The following is a 16727-nucleotide window of genomic DNA, read 5'->3' on the forward strand; positions in this document are numbered from 1 at the left end:
CCATCCCCCACAGTGTGACCTTCTGAGCTGCATTCAAGATGCTCTGACCCCAGGGGCCTGAGTGAAACTGCAGAGTTGGCCTATTTTCCACTCCCTCCACTCCCCATTTTAGCTCTTTCCCATCAGGTAGTCCTTCTGACTGACTGTCTTACTGCAAAATTCAATTCTGTAGTCCTTTAAAGCAGCTCACACATTTTCCTCCCAACCCCCACAACCAATGTGTCCTTTCTTCTTTTATTCTATTGTTGGCTATCAAGGCTTTCTTCCTCACTACACTATAAGACCCAAAGAAAAGGAATAGGTTCTTACTGTTCACCTTTTCATCCCTAGCATCTAACATAGAATCATCAAGATCGTACCTTATAACTGTTATGAATAAATGAATGAATGAATTGGAAAACTCCTACAGCAGCATCAGGAGACTTCAGTTCTAGCTCCCAGTTGTCATTAAATATGTCCTTCAGGTCTGGGTTCATTTGCATCACGTATGATGTGAGAGAACAATCCTAATGAACAGTTGACTCTCATCCCCATGCTGTGCTCTGTGGGTGCGCAGAGGAGGGTCAGGAACCTTGGGGATGTAGGGGACGAAGCAGATCTTTAGTAGACCAACCTCAGGACTCCCACCTATCTTAAACTGAGTCACCTGCTTTTACTTCTTTATGTACTGGGCTCTCAAGTAATACTTTGTGTGCCAAAAAAAAAAAAAAAAAAAGGCTTATAACAAATGCAAACCTTTAAAATGTTAGAATAGATCAACTGCACAGTCCTTTTCAGCTAGATTCCTCCAACCTATTAAAAAGGGCCTACTTCCTCAATCACTTGATTACACTCCAGCTCTGCAGACTCATCTTCCTCATTCCTTAAAGAAGCCAGCAAGTGTCATTCCAGCTATGCCTCTTCATTGGCCTGACACCATTCTTTCTTCATTTTTCTCTTCTTGGCAAAGCCCAGCTCACCCTCCAAGATGCAAAACAAAAGGCTTCCTCCTTCCTCCCTGCTGCCCGTGCAACCAAGGAACCATACTTACCCCAGGGAACTCCAACAGCAGCACCTCATAAACACTCTGCAGTATTAAAACTGGTCATGTGGAATCATTTAAACTCTTTCCTGATTGGAAAATAGATGCTATACGATCAAGAGATCTGCCTTACTTATCTTTAGTGTGTCTGGTATTCACTAGTGTCCACTTAGTAGGCACTAGTGTGTCTGGTATTCACTAGTGTCCACTTAGCAGGCACTTAACAATACGTGTCATGTCAAGGAAGGAAGTTAGGAAGTCAGACGTTGCTTCATATCCATAAAACTTTGTGTGTTTATTCTAAGTTTCCGGCAATTGCCAATATTTTCCACCCAAGATGATTCACTCATCTGAATTCCACCCCCCATGTGTGTTTGCCCACCCATGCAGGTGTCTGCTATGCAGAGTTCGGAGTTCGGGTCCCCAAGACCACGGGGTCAGCCTACACCTACAGCTATGTCACTGTTGGAGAATTTGTGGCATTTTTCATCGGCTGGAACCTGATCCTGGAGTACCTGATTGGTACTGCGGCTGGTGCCAGCGCTCTCAGCAGCATGTTTGACTCGCTGGCCAACCACACCATCAGCCGGTGGATGGTGGACACCGTGGGGACCCTCAATGGCCTGGGTGAGACCTGTCACATCCTCTTACACCAACCTGCAGTCTTACTGAGCCAAATTAATGGGCTCCCTTCTCAGCGTGCATTTTGACAAATGTTCAAGAGCTTTTATTATATCCTTTTTTTTTTTTTTTTTTTTGGCAAAGTGATTCTTCCCCTGTGAATCTATAAGGGAATTCACTCTAATTTCCACAAAAGCTGTACACAAAAAGATGTTCAGCACAGCCTTATTTACAATAACAAAAAAATCAGAAACAGTCCTAATATTCTACAATGGAACAACTAATTAAATAAATTGTGCAAGAGTATTATGAGGCCAGCAATTAAAAGAATGATTTGACTGTTGTACTAACATGAAATATGTTTCTGCTTTCATGTCACCCGACAAAAGATAGAAACTATATATGTGTCATGTCAGTAACTATGTAAATATAAGACCAACACAGGAAAAGGAACTATAAGAAAAGTTCTCAAGTGGTATCATTAGAAGATCTATTTTAATTTTCATTAAAAAGCATGAATTTTTAAATAAGAAAGTATGTTTATAAAAGGAACAAAATAGATTCCATTTTAGCAGAGATCAAAGAGGATTGCTGTAACTGAATGCTAAGTAATCAGACACTCACATAACAAATACTGTGAGACTTCAGACTCCATCCATCACTTGCCACCCTCTTCCCATCCTGGTATCTGACTCTCCTTTTGCATTCATGGAAAGTCAGACAATAGTTGAGGGACTTTGGGGCCTTGCTCCAGAACTTCGAAGGGCTGATTCTGAGGCCAGGTACAAGTCATTTGACTTTGGATTCTCTATCTCAGAATAATTGGCAAAGATACTGAGCACACAGATATCCTGATAAGATAAAAAGTATGGAGACCACAGTATGAAGCTATCGGCAGCCACTGCAGCACAAGTTTGATTCCCTGACAGGAAGGCGACCCACATGGCACAGCAGGCCTCTCCTGTCTCACCCACTGCTCCCCTCAGCAGTGCATTTCACTCAATCCACCTGTTCTGCTCCCCTCAGTCTCTGGTGAATCCTCTCACCCCCTTCCCCCTGCACCCCTGGCCTACACCCCAGTTCTTGCATGCATAAATAATAAAATAAATCATTAAAAAAGAAAGTATGGAGATCATATCTGCTCCATATACTGATTGCATGGAACTTTAGGTCAGCAGTCCTTCAAAATCACTTAGTCTAACTCCTCAACTTGACAGCTGAAGTCCAAGGCCACCCGGCTAGTTATGGGAAAACACCCAAGCAAAATTCTGGAGCCTGACTGCGAGGCAGTGCCTTTTCCACTCTGTAGAGGGCAGGAGTCCATTGGCCAACAGACAAGACCAAGCAGGCTGGGCATGTTCCCTGCTCATTTCCTCTGCAACCACACAGACATAAATGGAAAGAACACTATTCTTACAATAGCTTTCGAAGAAACACATTGTTTAACTTGCTAATAATGAAAAGATTACTGAATAAAAATGGAAATGTGTGGACTAGAAAATGAGCAATAAAGAAAAAGCAGTTTTCTTTTTTTTATTTTTATTTTATAAATATTCTTTTTTTAATTTTTTTTTATTTATAAAATAGCTGGGGTACAGGCTAGAGGCACGGGAGGGTGAGAGGATTCACCAGAGACAGAGCAGGGAGCAGAACAGGCAGACTGACTGAACGACACTGCTGAGGGGAGCAGCGGGCGAGTCAGGAGAGGTCTGCCTCACTGTGTGGGTAGCTCCCTGGCCTACCGGGCATTGAACCCACACTACAGAGGCTGCAGACAGCTTGACAGCACTGCGCTCAATATGCTGCACCACGAGGGAGGCCCAAAAAAGCAGTTTTCAAATAACATGCAAGACCGTATGTACATTCCAATGTCCCAGGACTGTCCCAACTTTGAATGTTCTGTGTCCTAGTTCCATGAGCAGGGAGCACTGTTGCCAAAATTTGGGTTCAGGATACTCAGTCATCTTACCTGTAAACCAAAACCTGCCCATCTGCCAGTAGAGACTTGTATCTGCTGGGCGACCACACTGTTGGCGCCCACGTGCATACACACACAGTCCTGTCTCCTCCCTCCTTGACCAACTGACCAGCCTTCCCATCACTGAGCACAGATGCTGTGGAGTGGGGCTGCAAGTTGGTGTGGCCCTCCCCCCATCCCACTCTGGAGAAAACTAACTCATGTCTCTCCCCTTCAGGGAAAGGTGAAGAATCCTACCCTGACCTTCTGGCTCTAGTGATCGCTGTCATCGTCACCATCATCGTTGCTCTGGGGGTGAAGAATTCCGTGGGTCTCAACAACGTCCTCAACGTGCTGAACCTGGCGGTGTGGGTGTTCATCATGATCGCAGGCCTCTTCTTCATCAATGGGAAATACTGGGCTGAGGGCCAGTTCTTGCCCCATGGCTGGTCAGGGGTGAGTTCATTCCTGATGCACCTATCCCTTGCCCTGTCTGCCTCCTGGTGACCAGCCTGAGGAATGCTTTCACATCTCATACTCTTTATGGCACCCTCCTCATCACCTTGTATCTGAACTTCATTGGAAAAGTGCTTCCTCTTTTCTTGTTTCACAAACATCTATTGAGATCTTATTTTAATGAATAACAATATACCTAATACTGTGCTAAGTGCTTTGAATGTAATATACCACTCCATCTTCCCAATAACCTTGCAAGGGAGATATTTACATTCTGGTCTTACAGAGGAAGAAAATCACCTTCAGGGAGGCCCAATGACTGGCTATCAAGCACATGGTGTAAGTGGCAGAGTCGGGACCCAAAGCCAGGACTGCGTGGTTCCAAAGCCTGTACAGGAGCATTCAGTTCTATAGAACCTCTCCACATACAGTCTATTCAGAGAGACAGAGAATCCACAGCAGACAAGGCAATAAAGGAGGCCAGGGAGAGTGGACATGCAGGGAAGGGATGAGTGTCACCTGGGTTTAGAACTGGGAAAGGACAACTTTTTTTGAACTTTCTTTTATTAACTTTTTTTTCATACATCGTTATGGTCCCCATAGTTGTCCCGCCACCATATCACTCATGAATCATCACCAGATTTCCTTGTGTTCATCCCTCCCCTGTTTTGCCCCCCACCATCTCCCTTCTTTGCTGTATGTCTCAATTCTATGCTCAGCTTACTAGTTTTGACTTTTTCTTGACCTTTTGTTTGGTTTCTCTATATTCCACATACAATGAGTCCATCCAATATTTATCTTTTTTTCTTCTGATTTATTTTGGCTAGCATAATCCCTTCCAGCTCCATCCATGTTCCTGCAAAGGGCATGAGTTTATCTTTCTTGATCACTGAGTAACAGTAGGAAAGAACAATTCTTCAATACAATCCAAACATCTGACCCAAGACGGCGAGCCCTGTTGGGTTCTGAGGGTATTTGAGAAGCTCCGGTGGGTTTGGGGCTATAAATCCATTCCAGAGGTGTGATTTATGGCAGAGAAGCCTACCTGGTGCATTCTGGGGTTTGGCAAGAGTGTGGGCAGGGCCAAAAGGACATCTTCAGATCTCACCCCCATGATCTGCATGGTGTGGTTTACACGAAAGAAAAATGGGCAGGTCAAAGTGGCGAATTCTTCACACTGACAAGCAGTGCTAAGTGGCACCTGGGTTCTTTCTCCGGGGTAGGTAACATTCCTGCGTTATGGATTTATTGGTAAAATTCACCCATCCACCCTTTTTTAAAATAGTAGAACATAAATCAGAGCCTTCAAGCTGGAAAGGATCTTAGAGGTCACCTGTCCTATCCTTTCATGTAATAGGTGAGGTTGAGGCTGAGGGAGGAAAACCTGCCTAGGGCTGGTAGCAAAAGAAAAGTCTATGATTCCACCAATGCTGCTTTGGTAGTTTTTGTTTAGCCAGGTTTTCCTCCAAGATGTCCAGAGACCAGAAATCCCTCTTGGAGAACATTCAAAATAACTTCAGTTTATGCTGAAGTGATTTTGCCACACTGTTCAATGCAGAGAAATAGCAAGGGAGGAATATAAGCCAAGATTTCTAGTCTTCTGCTTATCTGTAGGAATTCCCCAGAACTACAAAGTTCATCCCTCCTCCTTGAATAAATCCTAAAACTGGTTAAAACCAGAAGAAATGACAAAGAAACATTGTTGACCCCTTTGAATCCTCAAGTCTATTTTATGATACAAAACATGTCTTTCCTATCACATAAGAGAAACAACAAATTACAAAAGTGACAAAGAAAGATTGTTTTTCCGGAACTCAGCTGCATTTTCATCATAGCACATGAGGATGTTCTCACCATTTTCTTGACAGTATAAGAAATCATTGGGTGGTGACTAACACTAAGACTTTGGCCAATGGCTCACGTCTGTGCTAACTTCTTCAGGTTTTCTCATCTACCAACTGGGAAAAAAGAACCACATCAAATGTTTGCCAAAAAAAACATTTGGGGGGGGGTGTTTTTATGTGTGTATTGTATAGTTAGCAGTAGTGATAATGACAGGAGGAAAGAACGAGAATGTGTCCCCTGACCCTTAGATCCCTGGCGTTGTGCTCTGCGAATATTATCTCCCTCTTCTAACAAACTTCAAAGCAGGTGCTGCTACCCTTAACTGACAGATGGAGACTCCGTGGCTTGGAGAGGCTGGGTTACTCACTGAAGCCATTCAGCTAGTCTGCCAGGGTTGAAACTCGTGTCCACCCACGTCTTGATAACTCCAGGTCCTTTCCACTATGTCAAATACCTTGTACATGAAACCTCCCTTCCGAGGCTTCTTTTTTTTTTTTTTTAAAGATTTGTTTATTTATTTATTTATACAAGAACCAGGGTACAGGCCAGATGCACAGGAGGGTGAGAGGATTCACCAGAGACAGAGCAGGGAACAGAACAGGCAGACTGATGAAGTACACTGCTGAGGGGAGCAGCGGGCGTGGCAGGAGAGGTCTGCCACGCCATGTGGGACCCTCACCAGCGGCCGGGGATGGAACTGGTGCTGCAAAGGCTGCAGGCGGCTTCGCAGCCCAGCACTCAACCACTGCGCCACCAGGGGAGGTCCTTCCGAGGCTTCTTTAAATTAAACAAAAAAACTAATAAGGTAATTAATGTCAAATGATGCATCTTCTTTTTCTTTATGCTCTCACAGACATGGAGTATTGAACTAAGAGGAGCATTAAGACATGGTTTCTTTTCTGGTCTCATATGGAAGTGCAGTTAAAACAGCCCAGGTTGCAGGTGCCTTGTTTATTACATGTCAAGCAATTGAAAAACTTTTCTTACTTACCTGATTCATGTTGAATTTTCAAAATCCTCTTAAATAGCTCACCTAAATGGCACACACTATAGGTTAGGCCCCATGTAAAGACTGGAAAGAGTTAATATCCTTTGTATAAGCACACTTTGCCCATCCATGCTGAAGATGCTGAATGAGCACTTCCCCTGTGCTTTATTCTGGGTCTGGTCACACTGGGGGCTCACGTCTTTTCTCAGTCAGCAGCCCATCTCATCAAGGAAGGTAATACTCAATCCAACGTGAGGGACTCCCCATTTTCACATAACCTTTGTATATGAAAAGAAGAGCAGAAGTTAGGTATAAAGAAGAAGGAAGGATGACCTTCCTAAGTTTTTTAAAATTTATTTTTGTATAGAAGAACTGGGGTGTAGGGCAGAGGTGCAGGGGGTTAGAGGATACACCAGAGACAGAATGGGGAGCAGAACAGGCAGATTGACTGAAATACACTGCTAAGGGGAGCAGTGGGCAAAACAGGAGAGGAGAGGTCTGCTGCACCATATGTGGGTCAGCTCCCTGGTTGGGGATTGAACTCAGGTCATAGCAGTGACAGAACTGAGACTTAACCCCTAGGCCACCAGGAAGTCCCCACTTTCCTAACTCTTAACATTTACTTTTGACAAACACTTTGATATACACTTTTCATTTAATCTTCACAATAGCCCTGAAAAATAAGTGCAGTTATCTCCACTTTAGCATCAAAATAACTAAAATGCAGAAACATGAAGGTCACAGTACGAGTTCATAATTGAGCTAAAATTCAATCCCAGTTCTGCAAGAGCAAGAGTTTGTATCTACTCCTCTCCCTGGCTTTGGATGCAAGGCACCAATTCTCTTTCATTGCACCTTTGGCTTCTGACCTACTTCAATCCACAACTACTATCTTTTTTTTTAAGATTTATTTATTTATGTGTACAATAACTGGGGTAGAGGCCAGAAGTGGGGGGGGGGTGAGAGGATTCACCAGAGACAGAGTGGGGAACAGAACAGGCAGACTGACTGAAATACACTGCTGAGGGGAGCAGCAGATGAGATAGGAGAGATCTGCTGCACCATGTGGGTAGCTCCCTGGCTGGGGATTGAACTCGTGCTGCAGTGGCTGTGGCCAGCTTGACAGCTTCACAGGTTGAGTCTTAACCCCTTGCACCACAAGGGAGGACCCACAACTACTATCTTTTTTTTTTAAAGATTTATTTATTTATTTATACAAGAACCAGGGTACAGGCCAGATGTGCGGGAGGGTGCAAGGATTCACCAGAGACAGAGCAGGGAACAGAACAGGCAGACTGACGAAATACACTGCTGAGGGGAGCAGCAGGCGAGACAGGAGAGGTCTGCTTTGCCTCGCCGTCCATCCGGGATAAAACTGGCGCTGCAGAGACTGCAGACAGCTTCACAGTGTGGCACTCAACACGCTGCGCCACCGGGAAGGCTCACAACTACTATCTTGAGTAGGCTTGTCATTGACTACCAAAAAGCTTGACTGAGATTTTGGATTTTTTTGCTGCAAATCCATTATCCCTGCCAGAAGTTCTAAAGTGTGCCCTAGTAACTGTGACTAAAGGCATCATCTGAGCACAAAGAACAGTCCAGTGTAAAGATGTTGCTGATTCATCCTCTTTGATATCTGCCTGGCCTTGGATTTCTGGGTAGTACATTTCCTCCCTAACAGACTGGCCTGGACATGTTGTTTCTCAACTTAGGTTTCAGGTTACTTTTCCTGTTCAGCCAGGTCATGTTGAATATAAATTCTATTTTTTAAGGTCTGACACCCTCTTGTGAGTGTGTTATCCACCAAATTAATGAACATGCTCCCTACTCTGTTAGCCAACAAGCTCAACAAAAGTGAGTTTCCTGCTTGGCAGCTGCAGGATCTTCAGAAATAGGGCTTGTCAGAACCCCTACTCCTGGCAAGGGGACTAGTACAGAGTTCCGATCCACTTTATTCTTCAATCACTAATCAGGTAGGATTAGGAAACCATTGGATTTGGAAACCATTGTGGAGGAGATAGCTCACTATCACATAACCTGAAACACTCTCAAGTACTTTGAAAGAGTTAATGAGCTATGTGTCCTTGGCCATGGACCCCTCATCAGCCTACTCTTTCCCTGCTCCAATTGCTTCCTTCCAAAGAAAATAGCTTAAGGAATGGTTTACTCACTTACAGGTTTTGGGCCAAATGCGTCTTTGGTTTTGAAGAACTTAAGAACAACAAACATTTTTCCCTATATCAAGTAACTGCTGGCCCTCGGATGAACCCCTGCTTCCATCTGCAATTCCTCAGCCCGCGAACATTGTTGGATGTGTATTCCCTGTATGTTATTTGTTCTCGATGCTATCTTATGGTTTTTCTTTAACAAAATAAGACACTCTACCCGCACAAATAGCTCCTAGGAAAATGGTCCATAGCAAGCTTGTGTGGGGAATGCTAACAGCCTCCAAAGGAGAAGTTGTTTTTCATGTTCCCCCATTTGAATGCATTTATTGGAACCTATCAGCACATTCCACTGTCACTGTGGACAGGCTGCGATTAGATCAGGGGCATGTGAGTGGTAGAAAAGGCCATTTAAGTTAGAGTTTTGTCTTCTTACCTTGGGAGTGAATTGTATATAGGTGGATTTCTGCCCGATTTTCCCCTAGGCATCTGACCAAGGTAGACTACAGAGGGCTGTCTTGTCTAATGCCTCGCAAATATCATCAGGGCACAGTGGGCTGGCTTTAGGGTCCCCACACACTGTGTCACAGGCCACAAGTGACATTGCTTCTGGCAACTAATTAAGCAGCTGTTCTCCAGTGATGGAGGCATGTGCTGCTTCCCTCAAAGACCTATAGAGGGACAGACCATTCTAGATTGGCTGAGCACCTACACCAAGAAAGCCTTGAGAACAACATTTGCTTATGTCATAAAACTAAAAAAAGTCAGCACTGCTTTTCACTTATGTAAAACATTAAAGGAAAGTTAGGGGGAAGTGCCAATAAGCCCAGAAACCTATATGTGCACATACACTGCACCCATCAATTTCATTCGCAGATGCTCAGCCCTAAGTATGACACACACTTATTGTGTGAGTGGAAAGGTGTCCTAATCATAAATACCAGTGGCCATAACTGAGATGGAGAGAGTGAGGTGGGAAGCAGTGTCTGTGGTTGTAGAGACACCTCTAGTGGTTAGTAGAGACACACTTTCACTTCTGGACGCCTTTGTATTTACCAATCAGGGATCAGTTGAATGCAAGGTTAAAAGCCCATTCCAACTAACTCCAGTGAAAAGGCAACCTTATTTTATAACTATATTATCTCCTCTTTGATAATCTGTTTAGAAAATATCTGGCTTTTTAGAGTAGGATCTATTTGATCTTGATAATTAGCTCATTTTTCTCCATTTGCCTCCACTCCCCAGATCCATTCTCCACCCTGCATTTGCTGGTCTATGTTCCAGAAGACCCCAGCTGTGTGCCTCCCACTGGGGTTAGCCAGTGAAGATATTACCAGGAGACTTGAAAGGGAGGAGAGAGCAAGGAAGCAAGGATATTTCTGCCTCACGTCTTCCTGGCCTTGGTGCCTATAGTGCCTTTTCTGAAATCGTTTCATTTAACCATCCGGGTTAAGTTCTCTCTCCTGCCTGATGCAGTAGGACCTCCAAATACCCATCCTCATTTCTTCAACCATAAACTCTTCGGGCACCTCGGATTTCCCATCCAGAACTGACCACACCAAATAGGCATGACACTGTAGCCCTGGGTCATCCTCATTGGAGTGAGTCACCCTGCTGATCATCATACTACTTCACTGTATGATTTACGCTGTGTGTGTGCATGTGTATGCACATGTGTGTCTGTGTATGTGTGCAAGGAAGATGCTAAAGATGGAGAAAAGAGGACCTGTAAGTTCTGTAAGTTGTCTTACAGTGAGGTTTCCCTGGATTGGGGGAGCTTCATGAGCCAGCAACTCCATCATCCATCCTCGAAGAACAAAAACCTATTCTAGACAAGTGACACCCAGCATGTTTCCAAACCTGTGACTATCCATGTGTGCTGAGGTTGAGATCCATCTCTCAAAGTCCTGAAACAAAGGACTTCACAGGAGTGAAACTAGGTGTTATCTCCTCTCCCAGAAAGTGGGCCTCTGGCAACAACAGTTGTTTGAGAATTTCTTGCTATACTACCTGGATTATTAGAATACATCAGGAGTTGTACTTATTTTTCTTTTTTTTTTTTTTGTACCATGGACTCCTTGTCAGTCTGATGAAGATGATAGACCCCTTTTCTGAGAATTGTGTGATAAGTGAATAACTTAATTACATTGGAATTCAAAAGAAATCAATTTTTACTGAAATATTTAAGATGTTTACATTGTGATATGACAGCAATGTATTTACTAATGCTTTAAATAGTAATAGATTTGCCTAATAAATATCATAATTTGGAAGGAACAATTAGCACAAATTTCAAGATCTCAGCAATGACCATGACATGATAGGAAAATACCTGACCACTATTGGTGACAAAGTCACAGGTATTGTTGGCTCTTCACCCACAGTCATAATTGAACGAAATGCTAACATTCAGGCAGAGGCCTGAATGATGTAGTATTTTTGTCAGCAAAAATTTTCAAACTTTCCTGAATTGCATGGGACCCCAAGATAAGAACCCCATATAGGGAACTGAAATATTAGGACCCTAATGGAAAAGACTGTAGAGAAGATGTTATCATTTTACAGATGATCAAAAATTGCTTTGGAAAGTCTGAGATCTTCAATTCTGTGATGTACCTTGCAGGTTTCAATATGTACTATTTTGTCTTTTCTTACTGATAAGTCGGTGGGAAAGGTAAGGGCCTGGTCTACACTCAGAGTCACTCCTGGGCCGTGGGGAGAGAGTGCATGTTACTCAGACCCTCACCTTTTACACACAAGTCCAGAAATATCTCTCATCTTCCCCTGAAGGGATATCCCCAAGCATACAAACAGGCACAATTTTCACTTTCAGCAGGTAGTGAAAATGCTAATATGGGGAAATGTCATTTAAACTTCAAACTTCTGCCATGTTCAGAAGAAAGTAACATATTCCTCAATGCAAGATGTTTACTGATGTCTTGATTTCACTTGGACTTAACCAGTCCTAAGCCCACTGGGAGCCCCGCAGGCGCCTGTCAAACAGACACCCAGCAGATGTCACTGGATACCACTGCCCAGCTTATGCTGCCTCCACCTCAAATCTTTGCTGCGTTATAGCCCAAATAGGTCCCTTGAGCCCCCAAAGGAGAAGAATCAAACTGACTCTGCATTGTATTCCCACAAGAGACAACAGAGTGTCTGAAGACATGAAAGTCTTTTATGTTGTTCCAGATCTGGAAGCCACCATGGAGACGCTCTGTCAGGGACACTAACAGAATATTAGTGGAAAATCTTCTTTGTGGAGAAGCATCTGAGTCCCCACACTAAATGCCAACAGTACCGCCCCTGTGTCTCTGTGGTAGTCACAAGTACCTGCTCAGTTTTCCAAACATCCTTCAGCGACAGTCATATGTATGACCAGAGTCATTATAGTCATGTAGCCCTTGGTGGTAGTTGAGAACCATTGAATGAAAGCAAAGCAAAGAAAGGTTAATGAGTCCCCAAGATGAAGGGAGAGCCAATCACCCCACTTACAACCAAAAATGATTTGAATGTGTTGAAGACCACTTTCACTTGGGCATAATTCTTCTGATTTCCATTTTTTTAAAGATTTATTTATTTATTAATACAAGCACAGAAGCACGGGAGGGTGAGAGAATTCACCAGAGCCAGAGCTGGGAGCAGAACAGGCAGACTGACAAAGTACACTGCTGAGGGGAGCAGTGGGCATGGCAGGAGAGGTCTGCGTGTCATGTAGGACCCTCATCGGTGGCCAGGGATCGAACTGGCACTGCAGAGGCTGTGGGCAGTTTCGCAGCCCAGCGCTCAACCGCTGTGCCACCAGAGAGGGCCCTGATCTCCATTTTACACAAGGCTCTTGCCAGGGGTCACCCAACTGGAGAGTCCAGGTGATAAAAACTCGAGTGCTCAGCACTGTTTCTACCCTGTCCCCCCGCACCCCCCAACCTGCACCTCAGTGAAGTCTGCCGGGCCCTGGGTGGATGTGAGTGCCACACGTAAGCCCTGACATTCTGAATCTGATGGATGCCATCTTCCCCACAGGTGCTGCAAGGAGCGGCTACATGTTTCTACGCTTTCATTGGCTTTGACATCATTGCCACCACTGGAGAGGAAGCCAAGAACCCCAACACATCCATCCCTTATGCTATCACTGCCTCCCTGGTCATCTGCCTGACAGCATATGTATCTGTAAGTACTCACTGCTGGTGGGACCCCACGCATGGCCTTTTCATATTTGACCTTTAAAATGTGCCTTTCCCACCGGATTCCCTTCTGTCAGGAAATAGCCTTCCCTTGGGCCTTCTTGGTGAGCATGTGTGTGTGTGTGTGTGTCTGTGCCCCGTGTCCCCACTCACTGATGACAAGAAGAAAATCAGGACTCCAAACTGGAACCCCTGGTCCTCGCTTCCACTATGGCCCCTGGGTCTCCATCCCTACCCCGCCACACACAGAGCCTGGTGTCCGCTGCTGCCCAGGGATGGTGCCCAGGGAGCGGGCTGCCATCCAACAGCTCAGATCACAGGCTGGCAGTAACGGGTGGGTGTGTGGGCAGAGGCACTGTGGACTCTGTGCCTGCTCAATGCTCTTCTGTCTTCTGGGAGCTTCCCGGCAGCAGAGGCGAAGCTCCCCCAGCGCGGGAGAGAATACCTCGTTCTCTAGACACGCTTCCCCTTCAACCTCTGGGGGAGGGACAGATGGAATTTCTGCCCTTACTCCCTCTCTTTGCCCTGGCTCAAGCTCACCCTTTTGCATCTCCCTGCCAAGGGGTGTTCTCAGAGTGGAATCTTCAGTCTTGTCTCCTGGGGGTAACCCTCTCCCCACCAAGCACACCTCTGATGTGTCATCTCTCAGCTCCCATCCCAGAACATCTATCACAGAAACAGTTTGGTCACATCCAGCACCCCCTCAGTCCCTGGCAATGGGGAGAACCAGCTGGCACTGCAAGTGTGTGGTGACACAGAGAGCCCCTGGGCCTGGGTTCCCCTCCTGTCTGTCACCACAATTAGGAAGAAGTCAACAAGCAGCGGTGTGGCAGCTCCTTCAAAAAAGACTTGAGCCAAAAAAAAAAAAAGACTTGCGCCTAAGATTTCTGCCTAAGAAAGCCATACACACTGATTATTAACATGAGCTACAAAACAGGATTGCTCTGGAAGACAAAAGAACACGTAAGAGTGGCCTTGGATGTGGTTTATAGAACTTCACTTGCCATCTGAACACACTTGGAGTGCCAGCTGGATCTCCCCATTGCCAGGTGCTGAGAGGGGGTGCTGGATGTGTCCACACTATTTCTGCGATAGAAGTTCTGGGATGGGAGCTGAGAAATGTGCTCGGTGGGGAGGGGTTACCCCTAGGAGACAGGGCTGAAGGCTCCACCTGAACATTGACAGGGGGTCAATTGTCACCTTCCCTGGAGACACACATGCAGGTGCCTCCATCTTCTTTGTCTCTACAGACAGAGCATTCACGGCTGGGTGGTGGTGTGGGGAACAGCAGGACCCTCTGCATTTCCCCTCTCCTTCTTCCCTGGTCCCACCCCCACCTGCAGGGTGTACCCTTGCAGCACACACAGCTAATAATCACAGCTCCTTCCTTACAAGAGCACTTTGCAGACCACAGACTGCTCCTGCCCATTTTGCCCATCCTTATTTAGTATAGGCAGGAGACATCGCTGTAAGAACTAACCCTCTCTCCTCCAGCCCACCCTACTACACACCACCCCCAAAGACACATTCCCAGTAGTGATATTGCTGGGAAACACACATAGGCTTTCAGCAGCGCCAGTCGGTAGCTGCCATCCCACCACCATGAGAAGAGCCCTTGGCTGGGCTCTGGGGGGCCGCCCTGCTCTCCTCCAAGCAGCCCATGGCTTCCCTGGGAGCTACTGGCTCTCTCCCGATCAGGCTGCACTCCGCCTTTGACGCTAGGACTTTCCTCTACCAGATGGACGGAGGGCAGCCCCAGGTCTGGCCATAAGACAGGCAATTCCATAACCGAGGGCCAATCCTGAAGGGTGGGGTGTGATGGCAGATCTACGACCTATGGAAGGAGGTGGGCTCTGGGACCTCCAAGTGATTCCCAGTGAAGCAAACTTATGATGGTCTTGCAGCCCTAAGGGAGGACTCATTCCACACTGATGCGATAACTTGTTGGCCCGCCAAGGTCCTAGGCCTGAACTACAAAAGGAAAATTAAAATATAAGTCTTCATCTGGGTGTCACCAGTTAATTGATTGTGGGCCTCACAACACACTTATCTTTGGAGCTTTGACCTCTGATCTTTGGAGCAATAGGAAGTACAAGCCAGGCTTTGTAGGACCCTGACAGTAAAAGAAATGAGTCTTGCCCCTGTGAGCAGGATGCTCAGGTTAACTCCCAGGCACTGGCTCCAGAGCCTTGCTGCCTCTCCTCCTGCAATGTCTGCCCACCACTGACCTGTCAGGGGCGCAAGCCTTTCTCAGGCTCCGTCCTGCAGACTTACTCCTCCAGGCGAAAGGGCCATAAGGTGATATGATTCAAAGCACTAAATTCACATGCGGGGAGAAAATACCGAGACCAAGAGCTCTACCAAAACGAATGACTGGATGAAAAAAGTTCCATGCCAGGAAGCGGCAGATCCAAACTGCCACGCCAGCCCCCGACGCCAGGTCCAGGGCGCTTTCCCATCGCCTGGGACGGCCATCGGTGCTGTCTGTCCTCTCTACCTCCAGCCACATTTGCTCTTGTTTTAACAGGTGAGCATGATCTTAACTCTGATGGTCCCATATCATGCCATCGACACGGAGTCGCCACTCATGGAGATGTTTGTGGCCCACGGGTTCTATGCTGCAAAATTTGTGGTCGCCATTGGGTCGGTGGCGGGACTGTCAGTCAGTTTGCTGGGCTCGCTCTTCCCGATGCCGAGGGTCATTTATGCCATGGCTGGCGATGGGCTCCTTTTCAGGTAAGGGCTGTGCTCTGTGGAATTGCTGCTGTTTTGCCTTGCCTGGGCAGGATGAATGTCACCTGCTGACAGCCTGACTGTGATTTTGATGTAAGTGCCTGTTAAGTAGACTGTTAGATATCTGACAGTTTGTGTGGAAAGGGTTGAGGCCTGAAACAGTCCCTGAGTTTGACTGTCATTCTTCAGTGTAGCCCAAATGTCCATGTTCCCGTAGCTGCCCCCCACTCCTGACTGACCTTGTGTGCGCCTTTGTGAAGACAGTAGGTGCCAAATTGCTGCATTGGTGGCCTTCAGAAGAGAGAACCCAGCCCAGGGATGTGTTGGGTCTGGCCTCATACTGGGGTCTGGCAATGGCCCCTTTCTCTACATCTCCTCCAAAGTTGCAATAGCTCAAAGCTGCAATCAAAGAGATGATCAGACCCTCTGAAGAGAACCCAATAACACAATAGCTACCGTTCACGGGACGTTTGTGTTTCTGAGGTGCTTTCCATTATTCCACTGAGGCATCATTATCACTCTATTTTGCAGATGAGTACACGAGATGTCAGAAATGGTGGGAAAAACTTGCCCCTAGACCCCAGCTGAACTGGAAGCCAGGCTTTGAAACTAGGATTATCAGACTCCAAAGTCAGAATTCTTAACCACACCCACCTATCGTCACTTCTGGCCCCCATTAGGGTCTATGTGCCCATGGCACAGAGGGGTCCCCATCTTTTGGGTCCCAAGGCACACCCTATGAGGGGCTGGCAAAGAT

General features: G+C 46.1%; 1 protein-coding gene across 4 annotated transcripts in view; it reads left to right on the forward strand.

Annotated features, from left to right (window-relative positions):
- SLC7A14 (solute carrier family 7 member 14) overlaps positions 1–16727 on the forward strand; it is an 89125-nt gene that overhangs the window by 56237 nt on the left and 16161 nt on the right. For all 4 annotated transcript variants that reach the window (XM_054700712.1, XM_037525710.2, XM_054700713.1 and 1 more), the window contains 4 exons: positions 1412–1648; positions 3838–4055; positions 13077–13223; positions 15765–15973. In XM_054700712.1, coding sequence (XP_054556687.1) covers positions 1412–1648; positions 3838–4055; positions 13077–13223; positions 15765–15973 — 811 coding nt within the window. The remainder of the gene's footprint in view (positions 1–1411; positions 1649–3837; positions 4056–13076; positions 13224–15764; positions 15974–16727) is intronic.

The sequence above is a fragment of the Talpa occidentalis genome, unplaced genomic scaffold (genome assembly GCF_014898055.3).
Source record: "Talpa occidentalis isolate TD23 unplaced genomic scaffold, MPIMG_talOcc4v2.1 talOcc4.4, whole genome shotgun sequence".
In the NCBI taxonomy this organism is placed as follows: Eukaryota; Metazoa; Chordata; class Mammalia; order Eulipotyphla; family Talpidae; genus Talpa; species Talpa occidentalis.